The sequence below is a fragment of the Mobula hypostoma genome, chromosome 11 (genome assembly GCF_963921235.1).
Source record: "Mobula hypostoma chromosome 11, sMobHyp1.1, whole genome shotgun sequence".
NCBI classification, from domain to species: Eukaryota; Metazoa; Chordata; class Chondrichthyes; order Myliobatiformes; family Myliobatidae; genus Mobula; species Mobula hypostoma.
The window spans coordinates 17,501,166-17,517,657 of record NC_086107.1 but is presented as its reverse complement, the minus strand read 5'-3'; the positions used below and the strand labels follow the sequence as shown (position 1 = coordinate 17,517,657).

At 43.0% G+C, this 16,492-nt stretch overlaps 1 protein-coding gene across 12 annotated transcripts in view; it reads right to left on the bottom strand.

Annotated features, from left to right (window-relative positions):
• nav2a (neuron navigator 2a) overlaps window positions 1-16,492 on the bottom strand; it is a 1,052,051-nt gene that overhangs the window by 277,756 nt on the left and 757,803 nt on the right. For all 12 annotated transcript variants that reach the window (XM_063061719.1, XM_063061711.1, XM_063061712.1 and 9 more), the window contains 2 exons: window positions 14,285-15,380; window positions 9,183-9,295 (listed from right to left, as the gene is read on the bottom strand). In XM_063061719.1, the coding sequence (XP_062917789.1) occupies window positions 9,183-9,295; window positions 14,285-15,380 (1,209 nt within the window). The remainder of the gene's footprint in view (window positions 1-9,182; window positions 9,296-14,284; window positions 15,381-16,492) is intronic.

The following is a 16,492-nucleotide window of genomic DNA, read 5'->3' as shown; positions in this document are numbered from 1 at the left end:
TGGAGTACTGTGCTCAGTTCTGGTCGCCTCACTACAGGAAGGATGTGGAAACCATAGAAAGAGTGCAGAGGAGATTTATAAGGATGTTGCCTGGATAGGGGAGCATGCCTTATGAGAATAGGTTGAGTGAACTCGGACTTCTCTCTTTGGAGCAATGGAGGATGAGAAGTGACCTGATAGAGGTGTTTAAGATAATGAGAGGCATTGATCATGTGGATAGTCAGAGGCTTTTTCCCAGGCTGAAATGGTTGCCACAAGAGGACGCAGCAGGCCAGGCAGCATCTCTAGGAAGAAGTACAGTCGACGTTTCAGGCTGAGACCCTCTTCCTAGAGATGCTGCCTTGCCTGCTGCGTTCACCAGCAACTTTGATGTGTGTTGCTTGAATTTCCAGCATCTGCAGAATTCCTGTTGTTTGCGCCACAAGACGACACAGGTTTAAGGTTCTGGGGAGTAGGTACAGAGGAGATGTCAGGGGTAAGTTTTTTACTCAGAGTGGAGAGTGCATGGAAGGGGCTGCCGGCAACGGTGGTGGAGTCGGATACGATAGGGTCTTTTAAGAGACTTTTGAATAGGTACATGGAGCTTAGAAAAATAGAGGGCTATAGGTAAGCCTAGTAATTTCTAATGTAGGGATATGTTCAGCACAACTTTGTGGGCTGAAGGGCCTGTATTATGCTGTAGGGTTTCTATGTAAAAAAGTAAACTTGCTTAAAATATTAAAGAAATGTGTCATCTTTAACTTTGTCTTTTGGAAATCAGTTCATCTTTTACTTGCTTAGCTATTCACAGTAAACAGAAATTTTGACCAGGGGTGCCCAAACTTTTGCATGCCACTGTATATTTATACACTTTTTATTCCTCATAGTCTTGATCTAAATCTATCTAATGCTGCATACTTTACTCCCTATAACTACAATTTTCATTTCCATTATGCACTTTATTGCTTTTTCTATTACTATATCATGGTATGACCACCCTGCTAATTCCATTTTAATATCTCCCCAATCACACAAGAGAACATCCCCATTAAGACATTGGCATGTTAAAGAAGCTGTAGTCATCGTGAGCAGTTGTTTGTTGGTGAGGCAGCATAAGGTTTAAAAAGAGCTCGGGATGTTTCAGGAATTTTTCGTGGGCTGCAATCATCACAAGCAGTTGTTTGTTGGTGAGGCAGCGTGAGATTGAAAAGAGCTTGGGCCTTTCGGAACTTTTCGGCCAGCTGCAATCATAACAATTTCTTAGGCACTCGGTTGGCAGCAATAAAGAGAAGCAAAGTGTAAGCAGAGAAGCCATTGTTAGAGTGGATAGTGTTAGAGTGGTCAGGCTCTGGCTTGGGTGAGAACAGTCGCAGACTAAAAGCTGATTTATACTTGTGCGTCAAATGGACGCTGTAGCCTATGCAAGTGGCCTACGCGCGTTGTGAGCATTTATACTTGTGCGTCAAATGGACGCTGTAGCCTATGCAAGTGGCCTACGCGCGTTGTGAGCATTTATACTTGTGCGTTGATGTGTCTGTGTCGCTCTGCAATTCCGGCACGTCACGCATGTGCACACACCTGCCCGTGCAAGGCTTCATGGTCATGGTAGTCTTTCTCGGGGTAAACAAGTTTAAAGCCAGTGTCTTTTTTCGTAAAAGCGAAATGTGTCCTCCATAATTTCGGAAGTCTGTAAAGCTTTATGGAAAGCATTGCAGCCAGAGATCCTTCCCTGCCCTTCAGTCGCCCAATGGGAAGCTATGGCAGCGTAGGAGGAAACGCGATGCTACCAAGCGGACCAATCACAGTTGTTGCGGTCTGCGTTGCCGCGATGCGTAGTTACATTTTGGGAGAGGTGCGTGTTAGGCATAGGGATCCATGTAGGGTCTGCGTAGGGTTCACGGTGATGCCGTAACTACGGCGTCGATTTGATGCAGAAGTATAAATCAGCCTTAACACTTAAGCTTGAGAAGTTAGAGGTATAACAAGTGTAGGCAGGATGGTAGTTAAGGCAGTAGATTGCTCCTCCTATAAGACCATAAGACAAAGGAGCAGAAGTCGGCCATTCGGCCCATCGAGTCTGCTCCGCGATTTTATCATAAACTGATCCATTCTCCCATTTAGTCCCACTCCCCTGCCTTCTCACTATAACCTTTGATTCCCTGCCTACTCAGATACCTATCAATCTCTGCCTTAAATACACCCAATGACTTGGCTTTCACTGCTGTCCGTGGCAACAAATTCCATAGATTCATCACCCTCTGACTAAAAAAATTTCTTCGCATTTCTGTTCTGAATGGGTGCCCTTCGATCCTTAAGTCATGCCCTCTCATACTAGACTTCCCCATCATGGGAAACAACTTTGCCACATCCACTCTGTCCATGCCTTTCAACATTCGAAATGTTTCTATGAGGTCTCCCCTCATTCTTCTAAACTCCAAGGAATACAGTCCAAGAGCGGACAAATGTTCCTTATATGTTAACCCTTTCATTCCCGGAATCATTCTAGTGAATCTTCTCTGTACCTTCTCCAATGTCAGCACATCCTTTCTTAAATAAGGAGAACAAAACTGCCCACAGTACTCCAAGTGAGGTCTCACCAGTGCTTTATAGAGCCTCAACATCACATCCCTGCTGCTATACTCTATTCCTCTAGAAATTATCTACAAGATGAGTGACTGCAATGTTCTCCTTCATGACTATATCTGTGGGAAGTTTATCCACCTTCAACTCTTGAGTGACAAGGTCAAGGAACTGGAACTGGAGCTGATGTATCCAGGATCATTCAGGAAACTGAAAACCTCACAGATGAAACTTTTACTAAAGTGCTCACACCGAGAGCGGGCTTCAGTTAGTACAATAGATGGGTGACCACCAGGAGAAGTAAGTATATGGTTCCTCTCTGGCCATTCCCACAGCAAAAAGTATATTCCTTTGAATAATGCGGAGGGGGGGGGGGGTGGAGAATGACCTATCAGGGCCTAGCAGTAGTAGCTAGGCCAGTACATTGTGGCTGGCTTTGAGGGAAGGGTAAAGTCAAACAATGCGATAGTGATAGAATACTTGAGAGTTAGGAATTGGACAGGAGAGTCGGTGGTCATGAAAGAGACACCAGGATTGTGTATAGCCTCCCAGGTGCTAGGATCCAAGATGGCTCAGATTTGTTGCAGAAGGTTCTCAAAAGGGAGGGTGAAGAGCAAGAGGTCATGTTGCACACTGCACCAATGACATAGGTAGAAAGGGGGGAAGAGGTCCTACGCAGTGAGTATAGGGAATTAGGGAAGAGGCTAAAGAGCAAGAACTCCAAGGGAACAATCTCTGGATTACTCCCAGTACCATGTGCTGGTCAGGGCAGGAATAAGATGATATTTTAATGCAGGAGTGGCAAAGGAACTACTGCAGGGGACAGTGTTTCAGATTTCTGGATCATTGGGATCTCCTCTGGGGAATTATGACCCTGTACAAAAAGGGATGGGTTACATCTGAACCCGATGGGGAGCAACATCCTTGTGGGCTGGTGTGCTAGAGTTGTTGGGCAAGATTTAACTTAAACTGGCTGGGAACTAGAGTGATAAGGCTGGGGATTGGGCAACTGGTATACAAGTCGATGCAGTGTGTAGTGAGGCTGTGAGGACGGACAATCACGGGGGCAAAATGGAAGAGGGTATTGAATACAAGACTGAAGGTGTTGTACTTGAATGCATCCAGTGTACGGAAAAAGGTAGATGATCTTGTAGAGATTCGCAGGCATTTGTGGGCATCCCTGAATCATGGCTGAAAAAGATCTTAGTTGGGAGCTTAACATCCAAGGATACACATTGTATTGTAAGGACAGACAGGTAGGCAGAGGGAGTGGGGTGGATTTGCTGGTAAAAATTTAAATAAAATCCTTAGAAAGAAGTGACATGGGACCAGAAGATGTAGAATCTTTGTGGTAGAGTTAAGAAACTACAAGGATAAAAAGACCCTGATGGGAGTTATATACAGGACTCTGAACTATAGGCTGGATGCAGGATATAAATTACAATGGGAAATGGAAAAGGCATGTAAAAATGGCAATATTACAATAGTAAGGGGGAACCTCCCTGCTCCTGTACTCGAATCCTCTCGCTATAAATGCCAGCATACCATTTGCCTTTTTCACCGCCTGCTGTACCTGCATGCCCACTTTCAATGACTGGTGTACAATGACACCCAGGTCTCGTTGCACCTCCCCTTTTCCTAATCAGCCACCATTCAGATAATAATCTGAATGGTTGGTGCTGGACCCCAAGGGAGGGAATTTGCAGAGTGCTTTTTAGAGCAGCTTGTGGTTGTGCACTAGGGAAAAGCCAATTCTGAACTGGGATTTGAATAATGAACCTGATTTGATTAGGGAGCTTAACATAAAGGAACCATTAGGAGGTAGTGATCATAATATGATAGAATTCACCCTGCTGTTTGAGAGGGAGAAGATAAAAGTCAGATTTATCACTATTGCAGTGGAGTCAATGGAATTACAGAGGCATGAGAGAAGAGCTGGCTAAAGTTGATTAGAAGGGGATACTATCAGAGATGACAGCGGATCAGCAATGGTTGGAGTTTCTGGGAGCAATCTGGAAGGGGCAGAATAGATACATTCCAGAGATGAACAAGCATTCTAAAGAGAGGATGAGGCAACCACAGCTGACAAGGTAACTCAAAGACAGCATAAAAGGAAAAGAGAGAACACATACTATAGCAAATATTAGTGAAAAGTTAAGAGTATTGGGAAGCTTTTAAAACCAACAAAAGGCAACTTAAAAAAGCCATAAGGAGAGAAAAGACGAAATATGAAGACAAGGTAGCCAATAATATAAAAGAAGATACAATTTTTTTTTCAGAGAGATAAAGAGTAAAAGAATCTGAAAGGTTTGAAGGTTGATAAGTTACTGAACCAGATGGACTACATTCCAGGGTTCTGAAAGAGGTAGCTGAAGGGATTGTTGAGGCATTGGTAATGATCTTTCAAGAATCACTAGGTTCTGGAATGCTTCCGGAGCACTGGAAAATTTGAAATGTCACCTCACTCTTTAAGAAGGGATAGAGGCAGAAGAAAGGAAGTTTTAAGCCAGTTGGCCAGTTAACCTGACTTCAGTGGTTGGCAAGATGTTGGTATCTATTATTAAGGATGAGTTTTCGGGGTACATGAAGGAACATAAAGTGAAATCTTGCCTAACAAATGTGTTGGAATGCTTTGAGGAAATAACAAGCATGTGAGTCAGTGGATGTTGATTATTTGGAATTTCAGAAGGCCTTTGTCATGAGGCTGCTTAAATAGATAAGAACCCATGGTATTACAGGAAAGATATTAGCATAGATAGAAAATTGGCTGACTGGCAGAAGGCAAAGAGTGGGAATAAAGGGGGCTTATTCTGGTAGCCTGCCGGTGACTAGTGCTGTTCCACAGGGGTCAGTATTGAGACCACTTCTTTGTACATTATATGGCAATGACTTGGATGATGGAATTCAGGGATTTTTGAACAAGTTTGCTAAGAATACAAAGATAGGTGGAGGGTCAGGTAGTTCTGAGGAAGCAGGGAGTCTACAGAAGGATTTAGATCGGGAGAATGTGCAAAGAAGTGACATAGTTTCGGGAAGTGTATGGTTTGCTGGCTGGTGGTATAGTAACATCAGCACTGGACTTCGAAGGGAGCAGTCATGGGTTCGAATCCAGCCAGCTCCTTGCATGCAGTCCATCTGAGCTGGGCTGAGTGTCGTTAAAAAAAACCCGACAAAATGCTAATGAAGCAGCAAGGTTGCTGCCCGATGTGCCACAAGGCGTGGGGAGGAATAACAATGATAACAAGTGTTCGGTCATGGAGATTATTGTCTAAACAGGGAGAAAATTGCCTAAGCAGGGCTCTGGCCCGAAACGTTGACTGATCTTTTCCACAGATGCTGCCCGACCTGCTGAGTTCCTCCAGCGTGTTGTGAGTGTTGCTTTGACCCCAGCATCTGCAGAGTATTTTGTGTTTACCTTCACTAGGGCGGCTAAGGGTTAAGTGGCAGCTCACCACCACCCTTTCAAGTTAATTAAAGGGAAGGGCAATTATAGCCATAGCCACACCCACAGAAATCTGTGAAATATTTGAGGAATATTTGTGAAATGTGAGGAAAATATTTCACTTAGAAATAAAATGCATGTTTCAATGATCATCAGTAAAATCACCTGGTTCTCAATCTCAAACTACCGTTTAAAAAATATAATCTGGCAGAGTTAGATTTTAGTTTGATGTGGTAATATTAGCTAAAAAGTTGCCCGATTAGCAAGAATTTTATTTTCATTAGTCGATACTATTCCTAAGATGACATATCGCCAAAATATCCACAGTCTTCCTTTGGTTACTGGCCTTGAATTCTACTCCTGCTGCTGTCCGTAAGGAGTTTGTATGTTCTCCCCTTAACCGTGTGGGTTTCCTCCCACAGTCCAAAGATGTAGGTTAATCGGTCATTGTAAACTGTCCCATGATTAGGCTAGGGTTAAATCTGGGGTTGCTGGGCACTGTGGCTCAAAGGGCCGTTGGGCCTATTCCACACTGTACCTCAACAAATAAATAAACAAACTCCAACTGTGAGCTGCCAGCTTACATGATAAATGCAATAGTTTCAACTAGTAATTTACTTTAAACATTGAATCAATATATAAATTATAATACAGAACAAAGATTATTTAGCTCAGCTGAAGGCAGGTTTGATCTGCTGTCGTGCCTCAACTGAACGCTGGGGAATTGCAGTACACAGATACACCATGAACTCTGACCTTGTTTCCAATTCATTGCGATGCTCAATAGTGTGATATTTGTTTTAATTAACCAAGCCCTTGGGAAGAATGCAAGGTAGATAAACAGGACGATGCAAATGGAGTAAGAATCTGCTTAGAAATGATTGGAGCAGATGGAAGTCAGAACTTGCTGATCAGGATAGCACCAGTTTCATTCCATAGCTTTTTCCTTGTATAATGATATTCACATGAAAGGCAGTAGAAGTGTCACAACTGGCATCAGAAAGTCGGAAATGAAGGGGAAATAAGAGGAAGGTAGACATTTCCCCAACCTTGTAAGGCACTGGAAGTATCTATCTAGCCCCATTCAGACAATGTGAATGGTATCAAAGTGGTCATCTGAATTGCAATCCAAAAAAATCATACAAATTATTCGGATTTGTCCAAAACCCTCTATGATATCAGAGGAATATTGTGGGAAGAATTTATACAATTACCTAAATCTGAAATTTAACAAGACAGATCACCAATGTGACTATGAAAGCACTGAATTCTGAAAGTCCATCTGGTTCACTAATGTCCTTTCGGCAAGGAAACCTGACTTCAAGATTCAAGGTTCAAGATAGTTTAATGTCATTTCCTGAACATAAATGTACAGGAGAACAAAATAATTGTTACTTCTGATCCAATGCAGCACAAATAAAACACAGAAAATAACACAATAATATTGATATAAAAAATAAATGAAAGACAGAAAACAATTTATAAAAACACAAGAAACCGAGTTGGTAAATATGAGATCTGACAGGCTTACTGTTTAAGAAGGAGGCACACCATCATTTTCTCAATAATGATCTGTGATATCATATGTCATCGGAACAGACTTAGGCAGCTCAGCCTATCAAGCCTGCTCCGCAATTCGATCATGGCTGATTTATTTTCCCTCTTATCCCTGTTCTACTGCCTTCTCCCCAAATTCTTGACACGCTTGTTAATAAAGAACCTATCAACCTCCACTTTAATATTTCCAATGACTTGGTCTCCATAGTCCAGCTGTGGCAATGAGTAACTCAGATTTGCCACCAGCTGGCTAAATAAATTCATCCTCATCTGTGTTCTGAAGGGACATCCTTGTATTCTGAGAATGTGCTCTCTGGTCTAGACTCTCCCACTATAGGAAACATCCGGTCCACGTACACTCTATCATGGCCTTTCAATATTTGATTAGTGAGATCCCTCTTCACTCTTCTAAACTCTAGTTAGCACAGGCCCAGATGCAGTTCACCCTTTCATTCCCGGGATCATTCTCGTGAACCTCCTCTGGACCCTCTCCAATGCCAACACAACTTTTCTTAGAAAAGAGGCCCAAAACTGCACACCATATTCGAAGTGTGGTCTGACCAATGCCTTATAAAACCTTGAATGAATTAAAAGAAAGTTTGACTGCATAAACAAAAGAGCTGGAACTAGGTAGCAAGTGCTTTTGGTGGGCAATGAAAAGAGAAAAAATTAGGATAAAAGATGTTATTTCAGCTCATCATTCTACAACGTGTTGTCTTGAATAAAATTCAGATTTGTTCAATACCAAACCTGGCCAACAAAAACCTCCAACACAACGCACTGGCAACATTAGTTGTTACACATTTTATTGCAAGTACACTGTAAGACTCTGCAGTAAAATCATTGCTTATTACTTTTGTCTTGAGGAGCTTCTGGTATGAGGTGCTGGTACCAAATACCAACACACTTCAGAGGTGCTCTGCAAATACATGGACCTTAGAAAAATAGAGGGCCATGGGTAACCCTGAGTAATTTCTAAGGTAAGGACATGTTCTGCACAGTTTTGTGGGCTGAAGGGCCTGTATTGTGCTGTAGGTTTTCTATGTTTCTAAATAATGTTACTCACCCAACAACTCCATTTCCAATCTCAAAATGACAACTGCAAATGAGAACAGCTTTAAGAAACAGGAAAGGGGTTTCCTTTTCAAATTAGTATGGAACAGCAGAAATCGCAAATGAAGTCAAAAAAAAGACAAAAGTACAGTATCAAAAAATTTTCTAAGGACTGGGTTTATGACGTAAAATACACTTGATTCAGTCAAACAAAAATTGAGAAACTTGTCAACTCAAGCTTAAATTCCTTCACTTAACACAATCAGTGCAGGAAGGGTGAACAGAGCATCTCCACTGCTTATACAGGTCTTATTCGATGGAGACTCTGAGAAACTGCAAAGTACTTATGATAACAGTCAACCAAAAGGATAAACTATCAGCTTCAAGCCTCCTATACATCAGTTTTTTTTCAAATGTATGAATCAAAATCTCCAAGTTATTGGTTATGACAGTGGATGCGTGATTGCATAATACTGCAAAGATTCTAAGATAAAACTGCAAGTTCAGAAGCTTCCTGGGCTTACATTTAACACTGAATCTCTGGTTAATGTGAAAAGCTGGATTTACTCACCAGGCAGATCTTCGATGCAGGTTTGTCCATTTTTGCTGTACAGAACGGTATCCATGTTCACTCCCCCTGTACCAGATTCAGTCATTACATTTCCTTCATTGTCTGTCTGTGACCTAAAAAACAAGGCACGGCAAACATAAACCTGCTTTTATGGAGTGAAGAGCGGACTGTCTGCATAATTGATTGGTCCCTCATGAAGTAATCGTACAGGAACAGGAGAATGCACTGAACCATAGGTAAATCTGTTGCTAGCACGCAAAGTCAGACGGCACAGTACAATTCATATCATTTCACTTTATGGAGAGAATAGATTTTATAGTTCAAAGGCAGAAAAGTCAAAACAATGCAACTTGAAAATAATACCCAATACACCAGCTATGCTAACCTAAGTTGATTATGTTTCTATTCCAGTTGCTTTTCCCTTTACCTTTCTGCGGCCTCTTTTATAACCATTTCATATCTTCTGTGTATGTGGAAGGGAATGATAATTGTGAATGGACTCTTACCAAACCTCCCTCTGCACTTGACCCGCTATTGCTCTATGCTTTCCTGACTGCTTCTTTTTTGTCCTTCCCATGTAGAGTCTCTTTATCTGTCTTTGCCAGTAGAAAGGAAAATAATGAGGTCAGGAGAGCCAGCTGCAGAGAGGACTGGGAGCCACTCCAAACAGGTTACTCACTGTGTGAGAACAGAGCAACAATCGGAGCAGCACGCAGTCTTGGCAAAGTGACTTGGGAGAGGAAGAGTGTTATTTGAAGTGCTCACGTCGCAGTACAAAGAGGTTTCCAGGCAAGGTAAATTATGGTACTTTGGATATTTTCTTGACAGCTTTATTCTCTGAGAGCACCTCCTCAAACACTGACTCCTATCACCTGTGGAAGGACAAAGTCAGTAGGCTAATGGAAGCCCACCACCATGAAGATGCCCTCCACCTCACACAACATCCAGATATAGGAATACATTGTTGCTCCTTCATCATTCTGGGTCTAAATTCGGGAACTCCCTACTCAACAACACTGTGAGAGCACCTTCACCATTCAGGCTACAGCAGATTCGAGATACAGCAGGCAGGTTCTTTTGAACCCTTTGTCACTGAAGGAATTGATGAGTGGCTTGTTTCTTTTTCAAATTTGATCCTCTCTACCCAAGGTTACTAAACCGAAAGTAGTTTCCGAGATTCTGATGGAGATCATGCTGTCTCTGGAACTGGTAATTGGAGAAAGGGTCCTTGAATGGACATATGCATTATGCTTGACAAAGAGTGGGCAGCTAACCAATGGACTTTGAAATTCTTATTGGTGGTGTTCCCTCAGACTGACAATGTTCATGTTACCGGACCAGCTTAGGGAGGCCTAGATAATCAGAGTTTGATGTTGAAGTTTGAACCCACCATGGACACATTTAATTATTGATAACTGGGGAATCCAAACATAAATAATCAAAGAAATAGATCTGGCATGAAAAGTTAGTTGATAGGGTTCTTAGGAAAGTGTATTGTGTGTTGGTCTTCATTAGCTGGGGGACTGAGTTCAAGAGCCACAAGGTAATGTTACAGCTCTATAAAACACTGATTAGACTACACATGGGATATCATAAACACAAGTAAGTCTGCAGGTGCTGGACAGGATCTCAGCCTGAAAAGTCAACTTTTTATTCGTTTCCATAGATGCTGCCTGACCTGTTGAGTTCCTCCAGCATTTTGTGTGTGCTAATTTGGAATATCGTGTTCAATTCTGATTGTCTCTTTATAGGAAGGATGTGAAAACTTTAGAGAGGGTGCAGAAAAGATTGATCAGGATGCAGCCTGGAGATTAGAGAGTACGTCTTATAAGGATAGGTTTGGCAAGCAAGGGCTTTTCTCTTTGGAGCTAAGCAGGATCAGAGGTGACTTGATAAATGTGTACAAGATGATGAGAGGCATAGGTCGAGTGGATAGCAGGAGACTTTTTCCCAGGGCAGAAATGTCTCATACAAGGGGGCATAATTTTACTGGGGGAAAGTTTGGTGGGTGGGGAGTGAGAAGTAAGTTGTTTTTTTTTAAACACGGAGAATGGTGGGTGCATGGAACGCCCTACTATGGATGGCGGTAGGCACATTAAGGGACATTTTGGAAACTCTTAGATAGGCACATGGATGATAGAAAACTGGAGGGCTGTGCAGCAGTGTAGGGTTAGATTGATCTTAGAGTAGATTATAAGGCTGGCACAACATCATGGGCCAAAGGGTCGGTGTCAGGCTGTTCTACGTTCTATTTTGTAGCTTCTTCATTACCAGAGTGAACTGAAATAAGCAAATAGATATTTTTTGTTGTAAAAACCCATTTGGTCTATTTTGCCCTTCAGAAAAAAAAAGTCTGCCATCCGAGCCCAGTGGAAGTGGTAGAGGCAGGTTCGATTTTGTCATTTAAAAAAAATCGGATAGGTATATGGACAGGAAAGAAATGGAGGGTTATGGGCTGAGTGCAGGTAGATGGGACTAGGTGAGAGTAAGCGTTCGGCACAGACTAGAAGGGCCGAGATGGCCTGTTTCCGTGCTGTAATTGTTATATGGTTTGGTCCATACGTGGTTACTTCTTTATTAAATTAATTTCCAGAACCTGGGCATTGTGGGAAAAGGCAGTTGTTATTGTCCATGACGAATTGTTCTTGAGAAGGTTATGACAAGCTTTCATGAAGCCTTCTGCACTACTGTCACATGATGTTGTGCAGAGAGTTCTAGGGTACAGTCCCAACAATGATGCAGAACAAGTGATAGATTCCCTTGTCACCAACTTGAAGGGGAGCATGCAGGTGGTGGTGGGCCCTCGTCCTTTTTGGCATTAAGGATGAATTAGGAAAATGCTCATGGATCAGTTGGGGTGAGTGGCTGCAGTATACTTGTCGACAACACGCTGCAACTCTGTGCAGCAGTGATGAATGGAATGTATCTCTAGGATGGTTGGCATGGTGTGAATCAAGCAAACTCCTCTGTCTTGGATGGTTCTGAGCTTCTTGAGAGTAATTGGTGCTGCACATATCCAGGAAAATGGAGACACGTGCAAAAGTCTTTCAACTGCCCTCTGCAAAAGCCCACCAAGTTACTCTATCCAGGGGGCATTAAGCATTTTATAAATTCGGCTAGGAATACTGTAAATAAATGCGGCAATGGCTGTAATCACCTTGTGGAAAGTTCATGAGTTTATTTGACCCTCCAGGAAAACTGATATCAAGATGATCCCTCCCTCTGTTTGGGAAAATGAGGGGGAACTTCTTAACTCAGAGTTGTGTGAGTGTGGAATGAGCTGTCAGTGGAATTTGTGTGTGTGGATTCTATCGCAACATCTAACAGAAGCTGGAATAAATACATGGATAGAAGGGGTATGGAGGGCTATGGTCCAGGTGCAAGTTGATGGGGCTCGGCAAAATAATAGTTCTGCATGGACAAGATGGGCTGAACAGCCTGTTTCTGTGTTGAAGCATTCTATAACTATGTCCTTATTGGGTGAGAAAAGAAGTTCCTGTCTAACTATATATTTTATGTCATATGGTAAGTAACCTCCAAGAGAACCACAACCGTGTCGTGGATTGGAGGCTTGTGTGCCTCAGTGACACGGAGAGCTAAGTTGGTTCGAATCAGGGCCTTATGCTTTGGCTCTTGGTAGAGTCAGTCATGTCAAACAGTTCAAAGGGTAAAGGCCGGACTAAGAGTGGTCCACCAAATCTCTGGGTTCGTGGGTTCAGCTCAAGGCTAACAACTCTAATTGTATGGTATTCCTGACTCTCCAGTCCGGACTTGAATGACGAGCAGTAGTGAAAACCAAGAGGAAGCTACTGATATGATGAAGGAAGACCTGAACACCATCAGAGATGGAGGACCTTCATTGCTGCCTTGAACGCCAGCAGCATAATAGGCAGTAAGTATGGATTAAATAAACAATTTTCAAATTGTGCAAAAAATGCAACTTCAGGACTTAAACAGAGCATGACCTCCGTATCATTAATTCTGCACCAAAACGAATTTCGTCCAGGAATTTTTAGTAATACATTCTTCCTTCTCTTTAGCTAACCCTATAAACAATTTAAGAACTATTTACTGCCATTTTATCTTATTTCTGATCCCATAAATTGAATGAAATGTTTGTTTTAATGTTGAACTGAAGCTGAACTTGAAGAAACTATTTTTTTGGAAGTAAACAATGGAATTGGGAAGTTGATTTTCATTTAACTGAGTGGGTTCAGGCTTCTATCCTGTTGGCTTGGCCTCCCCATACTGGAGAATTTCCACATGGTTGCAAAATCAAGACCAGCATCACAATACGAGGTCAGGCCTCCAACTACTCTGTCACCTACCACTCCCATTCACACATGCATTCACCGTGTTGTTTGGCACATTCAGTCACACTGCAGGCTAAAAGTCCATCAGCGTTTTTGGCTTCAGAGCCAGCATCACTTCCTCCTTTGCCCAAGTTGTATAGTGATTGCAATCTTCCTAGAAACCACACGGATGAGGAGATGCATCCACACACCAAAATGATGATGCACGTACCCCCATGAGCCTCTTTGGACTTCTATTCGCTTGACACTATGTCTGTTGACCTGTTCGCCCACTGAGACCCAGTTACCATGAAGCACCCATCAACACTAACTCAATTTTCTCCTCTCCAGGATCCACCTCAGGTTCTACCACTCTCACACTTGGGACAATTTACAGGTAACCCATTAACTTATCAAACCATATGTCTTTGGCATGTGGCAAGAAATGGGAGAACCTGGAGGAAACTCAGGTGGTCTCAGTGAGAACAAGAAAGCTCTACATGCATTTTTATTCCTCAGGATTGATGCTGCTATGTTCCTCAAACATTTTGTGGGTGGATCTCTGCATAGGTACCATCAGAGATCGGGAATGAATCTTGGTGCTGAAGCTATGACTCAGTGTGGGCCAGAATCATAACATGTATTTACCAGGGGGCTAACATCTGACAAAAGTTTGTATTTCAGCGATTCTGAAGTTTCTGTCAAATTCAAATTTGTCAATTTCTACTCTCAAAAACTTACTCAATAGGTTACGACACCTTAAGTGACACAAGGAATAATTCCCACCTTGCAATATTCCATGAGACATACCTGTACATGAAGGGAGCAACGGTGGCAGTGTTGGGGTGGCTGTATTGCTGCTGTGGGTGAGGTAGCTGTACACTGACTGTGTTACTTCCCGTCGTTTGGGTTGTGCTCACTGTGGTGGCAGCCTGAACATTGTTACTGTTAACAGGGGGTGTCCCCCCAGCCCCCTTTCCTTCCGAGGAGGCTAAGCTACTGGAACTGGAATTCTTGCTGTCCAACTGCGCTTTCTGCAGTGCGACTCCAACGCCCGGCTTTCCACTTCGCCCTCTCTCGCCATCCTTTGCAGGAGCTTGGGCACTTGTAGATTTCCCTGTGGGTGTTTTCAGCCCTGGTTTTGGTATACCGCTCTGCTGAGGTGTGGCCAGATCTTTCTTGGCTCCACTCAGTTTCCCTCCTTTTGGGATAAAGCTTGAGATCTTGGAGGACTTTTTTGGCATTTCAGAAGCAGCAACCTGCGGCTCCTCTTTGGTCTCCTTGTCTGCTTCAATCTTTTCTGACACAGACGCTCTTTTGGAGACCTCCTTTGCTTTGTCTTTCTCCTTCTCTTTCTGCTTTTCTTTCTCTTTTTCACTGCCCTTGGGCGAGCTCTTCTTATTGCTCAGTGCACGACTGATGGTCCTTTGTGCGATGCCTTTTAGTGCAATTTTTGGGCTGTTCGAGGAAGGCGCGGCACCGCTGACGCCTTTGGCCGGCCCGTCTACGTCACCGAGGTCCATACAATTAGAAGTGAGTTCCTGTCGCTCGCAGCTGCCGTCGCGAGGCCCTGAGTTCTCCAGGCTGGCTCCACCAGCCTTGGAGCCACCTTTACTGTTGAACAACTTCAGTTTCTCCAGCATGGACTTCTGGTTATTGGCATTGTTCTTGGCAGTGGGCTCAACTGGAGGCTTAGGAGGCTCCTGCTGGGGCTGCTTCACAGATAACATGGAAGACGTGGCAGTGTGCTTGGCATTGAGTGATTTGCTGCGCCAGGGCTTGGCAGAGTTGGGCTGGGGAATGGCTGAGGAGCCTCCACTGTTACTGCTGGCACTGCTGTTTGCAGAAGACTGTACATTCTCATTCATTCCTGGCTGCTGAGATGTGTTGTCTGCTGGTTCTGGAACTGGAACAGAAAAATCATGAATGAAACAGGTCATTTGATCCTTCAGCCTCCTTCCATATAAGGCTGGATTCAACATACTGAGCTGATGTTCTCTGTTTGTCATCCCTTGGACCAACAGTCTTGCATATTGATGTGACACTTTATATTTCTTTCTAAACTGAGAACTTTTTTTCAAAATTACATCCTTTATTGGTCTTTAAATTATAGAATCACACAACAAAACAAGCTGACCAGGTTTGTAAGGGTGAATGGAGAATTATTGCAAGACGCTTTTCATTGAGTTTATTCATAAAGTAGTCAGAATGATCAAATATGACAGTTTATAAATGCAAATTGATAAGGATAGAACAGAGATGAGGAGGAATTTCTTTAGCCAGAGGGTGGTGAATCTGGGGAATTCATTGCCACAGACAGCTGTGGAGCAAACTTAAAACTGAGGTTGATTGGTTCTTGATTAGTAAGGGCATCAAAGGTTACAAGGAGAAGGTGGGAGAACGGGGTTGAGAGCGAATGATGCAATGGTGTAAAGACTCAATGGGCCAAATGGCCTAATTCTATTCATCAGCTTTATGGTCTTTTGAGACATGCCTCAATGACAGGAGTCCTAACTGAGGGCTGGAGACATCCATGCAAGGTATTCAACAGTACAGCCATACCCAATTAGAAATTAACCAGAAGAGTGAGGAATAAGGTGAGGGGGAGGGGAATAGCAAAGGGAATCACAATGGATCATTCCTGCCTTCAGGATACACCAAAGTACAACAGAGGCAGCTGCAAAATTTAAACTTATGTGATTAAATAAATCCAAAATCTCAATAAAAAGCTCACCTCTATGTCACTGAGCAAGAAACCACACCATTTGTTTAAAAATAATGTCTGGTTCACTAACGCTCTTCAGGGAAGGGAATTTGCCATTCTCGCTCAACGGGTCTGTTCCGGACCCGTGTCTATACTGCTTGCTTCCAACATGAGAGCAACGTCTATGTTTTCAGAAATACTCTACCTCAGTGCCAATGGAGTGCTGCAGCATATCAAGAGATGCTTTAGGAAGGGAGCTCTCTTTTGATTATGGCACTGAGAGCCTGCCAATGCTGCCAATATATTAGAACTAT